Genomic DNA, 4,176 nt, shown 5'->3' with positions numbered 1-4,176 from the left:
TATCGTACAAACGTGGTAGGAATGTAGCCCTTCCTCGGTATTTATTTGGTGCTTGGGAAAGTGTCAGTTATTGTGCTCTGAGTGCCCCTGGAAGGTTCTGATTCGGTTATGTCCAATACGTCTTTTCTGTGCCTGGAACCCGAACATCTATCGTCCACTATCTTCCTGGATCCACTCTCCTCGCCCTTTGTTGGCGTGAGTTCTTTCAGCTTCTGCTATGTTACTGTAACTAATCGCATATCCGCCAATTCGTGAAAGGAAATTCAAAGTAAGTCACAGTTTGACAAATTACTGTTATTATTCACAAGGGCTATCTACCTGTAACTATCCGTTGATGACAAAAACATCATTGCCGCTTTGACGAAAATTGTAGAAGAGAACTTTTTTAATATCAACAATTTTCGTAATTTGAAACAAAGATCGTAATTTTTCCCACTGGCGGCGAGGAGCCACTCTCCTCGCCCTTTGTTGGCGTGAGTTCTTTCAGCTGCTGCTATGTTACTGTAGCATTCCCTGAAGATATTAACAGTTGAAGATCAAATTTCAACTTTGTTATTAAGCATTATTTAGACATTTTTTCATGTGTAATTGGTAGCATATTGGAACACTTAAGCATTCAAAAAGAAAAATTACGATTTTTGCTTCAAATTACGAAAATTGTTCATATCAAAAAAGTTTTCTTCTACAATTTTTTAACGAAAAATCACAGCGGCAATGATGTTTTCTGTCATTAACAGATAGTTACAGGTGGATAGCCCTTGACAATAATAACAATAATTTGTCAAACTGTGACTTACTTGTTTGAATTTTCTTTCACGAATTTGTTGATATGCGATTAGTTCAGTGGAAATGCAGTAATTAGTACAGTAACATAGCAGAAGCTGAAAGAACTCACGCCAACAAATGGCGAGGAGAGTGGTTCCCGGAAGATAGTGTGATTCCAGGTGATAGTGGAACAAGTATTGGACATAATCGAATCACGGCCTTCCAGGGGCACTAAAAGCACAATAACTGACACTTTTCCAAGCACCAAATAAATACCGGCTACATTTCTACCACGTTTGTACGAACACACAGCACAAGGAGATACAAATGGAGCACGAGTTAATTAACTGAATACGAGAAGTTGCTTGATAAGAGTGGCTAATAAGAGATTACACAGGCACTAGCTTGTTTGGAGTTAACCATTCAAATGTTTGGTGTTGTATGGATTATTTATGTAAACACCAAACCCCGCAGAATTCGAGGTTATGAGACCAGGTTGACATTTCGAAAGTACGTTGCGCAGTCAACGAATCTTGTTGAATTTACTGTTTGTCCTTGTCTATCTTATTGTCACTATGTATAATTCCATGGTTACCGGAGTTTTAAATAATTACAAAGCAACAGGTATTTGCGCAATTTTAATTAGGCAGATTACCTTGAAAACCATTGCTGCCGTATTTATGATATAGTTTTTTGAAAATTTCTCAGTTTTTAATAACAATTAATTTATTTTACTATTTTTTCTGTACTCCTATAACAGCGCCAGACAACACCTCCAGAGGAATGACGCCAATTTTGAATCACCCTGTATATGTCACTGGATGTACGCATCATACTGTACGTCAGTATGTACGCATCATACTGTACGTCAGTATGTACATGTGTATGTACGTACCAGAGATGCGTTTTTATTGGACATTTTACGTACTAAGTACGTAACATATCCTATTTGGTACGTGTTAAAACGTACTAAGTACGTATCTGTGCTGTTTGGTTAGTAATTTGACAGTTGTTTTGTTGAYATTGGTGTTTACACCTGATTGTGATTTTGTTCCAATCAATCAATCGAATAAACCACTAAACCAGTATTCGAATTTCAGATTTTTGAAAATTCCGAGCACCAGTCTAGACCATAGAGTAAGATTCCCTTAAAGTAATTTAATTAATGTTAACATATTTAATCACATCTGGATCAACATTTGCGTTCTGAGTGTTACAATTGCGATGTCCTTACACACTGTAGTCTTGGTTCAATATTAATGGAAATAGGAATTTGTTAGCACCCTGTTGAGTAAACAGCACATTTTTTTATTAGTATTAATAATTGAGAGAAATAACATGTGTAGGCATCGAAATTTGGGTTCCCGGAGTATTTTGTACCTTTTAAAATTTAAAACTCCCGCTTCTAACTAGCCGATAATATAGATACCTGTTTTTTCCGTCAAAGCTTTCCGTTATTGACGGTCAGCCCATTGTGGCGCAACGCGGTGCCAAGTTTTAGCATTACAATTGAATAAGTGTTGTGTTCGAAACTGTGAAAATAAACATACCACGATACATCGATTTCTTAAAAATTAACCAGATACTTTTAAAGCCGGGCTTGAAGTCGTTAAACGTCGCTACGTAAGCGCAACGCTAGCGTTTATGTGCCAGTCCCAAGCCCGGATAAAGGAGGAGGGAACACACGCATGGTTGGAGCGGGTTCGGACCGTTCGCAGATCGGGTCTCGGGAAAGCGAGGTCGGGTCCAGGGAAGGCTGATCCGGAAAGTAGCAATGTAACAACCGGTTTTCAGACAATTTCCGGGCCGCTGAGCTGTACAGGAGTCCACCCTTGTGTCAGTCAACGTAGGGGGCTGCCCTATCAATCATCAAAAAGTCTTGAGGGTGGTAGTAGTGAGAACAAACTCGATCATGCCCACCTGGGACACAGAGACGCGTATAATCTGTAGCCTGACTCATGCCATCAATCACCTACACATACACGTACATACACAACCCACACAAACACTTTGCACATTTTAACACAACTCCAAACATGCCACGTCACGCTGACTGGCTTTCCAGAGGTGGAGCACAGCTCTGCCACAGGAAGGGCAGAGGCTAACCGGACTGTCGACCGAGGGAATGAGCAGAAATACAGAAACAGGTGGAAGAAGCGTAGAGCCTCAAGAGAAGCTCTGAAAACGCGGCGGAGGGACGGGAGTGTATTCCGAGGCGGGAACAGAAATGATTCCGCTAGGGGAGACACCCAGTCACACTGGTGCCGAACCGCCGGCGGTTTCAATTGGGACGCCTACCTCCATAAGAAGGTCCGATTTCCTCCAAACCCCCCCGACGGTACCAAAAAGTGGAACGGCAGCGAGGGATGCCAAACGGGCTGCAGGTAAACTGCGGTTACTGGTGCTTCTCACGGCATCATGTGCAGTCGAAACGTGACCGAAAGCTCCGGGGCACGCGGCACTCACCCCTGAGACACAACAGAGCAAGAGGAAGAGACCAAATAGACCAACTCCAACGGAGAGGGCGAGCAAAAGGCCCCGGAAGCTGTCGGCCGGTGCGGCAAAGGGCAGGTCATCTCTACTCGGTCACGGCGCCGCCCATCGCTGGTGGTACCGGGACCTACAGTTCGGCCCTCAGGCGAGAGCTTCAGTTTTGTTATCTCATTAAAAAGATGAGGCAGAGCATGGGGGGACCCACCACGGATCCCCTGGCCGGAGCTCCGCTTTCGGAATACCGGAAGGGCAGAGTGTGGCTGGTTTTTGGTGACTGCGGAGAACGAGGGATCGAGGGACTGGCTCACTCAGAGGTGCAGGCCGCTGGTCAAAGGAGACCTGACGTTCGCCCCAACTTCGGAGGCTGTATGGCCGGTGGATATCGGCTTCGTGCTCAGGCGCGAAGCAAATCCCGAAGAGAACACGGTGTTGTGTCCGAAAAAACTACCCGTCTTCACAACCCGGTTTGAAATAAAAGCCAGAAACTAGCTTAAGTACTTTACTTAGCAGACAAAAACACTCCGAACAAAGGAACAACTAAACAATATATATAAAACGCCACCAAACAAAACAAGGGTGTGGTAATAAACAAAGGCAGGCCTGAACACTGTGGCAGCCTGTTCGCATCTGTTTCTTATCCTTTTCACCACCCCCTTTCTTGGTCTACTGACCCACTAAGGGGACCTTTAAAAAATATTTGACCACAGAGGTGGAGGGTTGATTTTTGGCAATGGTGAATCTTTAAGGCTCTAACACAATGTTCAAATGGCTGATGTCAAGGAGTGGCTGGGCCCTGAGAACTCTGGTTGGGGTCATGACAGGTCACTGCGGTCTGAACAGACACCTACACCTACGTGGAATCGGTGATAGCCCCGTATGTCCACAATGTGGAACGGCGGAGAAAACATCGTATCACCT

The 4,176-nt window shown here is 44.0% G+C and overlaps 1 protein-coding gene across 1 annotated transcript in view; it reads right to left on the bottom strand.

Annotated features, from left to right (window-relative positions):
* Window positions 1-4,176, bottom strand: part of LOC109533230 (phosphatidylinositol 4-kinase alpha) — a 70,346-nt gene that overhangs the window by 34,869 nt on the left and 31,301 nt on the right. The window contains exon 13 of the mRNA XM_048662587.1: window positions 2,897-2,930. Coding sequence (XP_048518544.1) covers window positions 2,897-2,930 — 34 coding nt within the window. The remainder of the gene's footprint in view (window positions 1-2,896; window positions 2,931-4,176) is intronic.

Source organism: Dendroctonus ponderosae, unplaced genomic scaffold, assembly GCF_020466585.1.
Source record: "Dendroctonus ponderosae isolate FM_Combo_2020 unplaced genomic scaffold, Dpon_F_20191213v2 Dpon_F_20191213_11, whole genome shotgun sequence".
In the NCBI taxonomy this organism is placed as follows: Eukaryota; Metazoa; Arthropoda; class Insecta; order Coleoptera; family Curculionidae; genus Dendroctonus; species Dendroctonus ponderosae.
The sequence above is the reverse complement of the archived record's forward strand: the minus strand, read 5'-3'. Positions and strand labels throughout refer to the sequence as shown.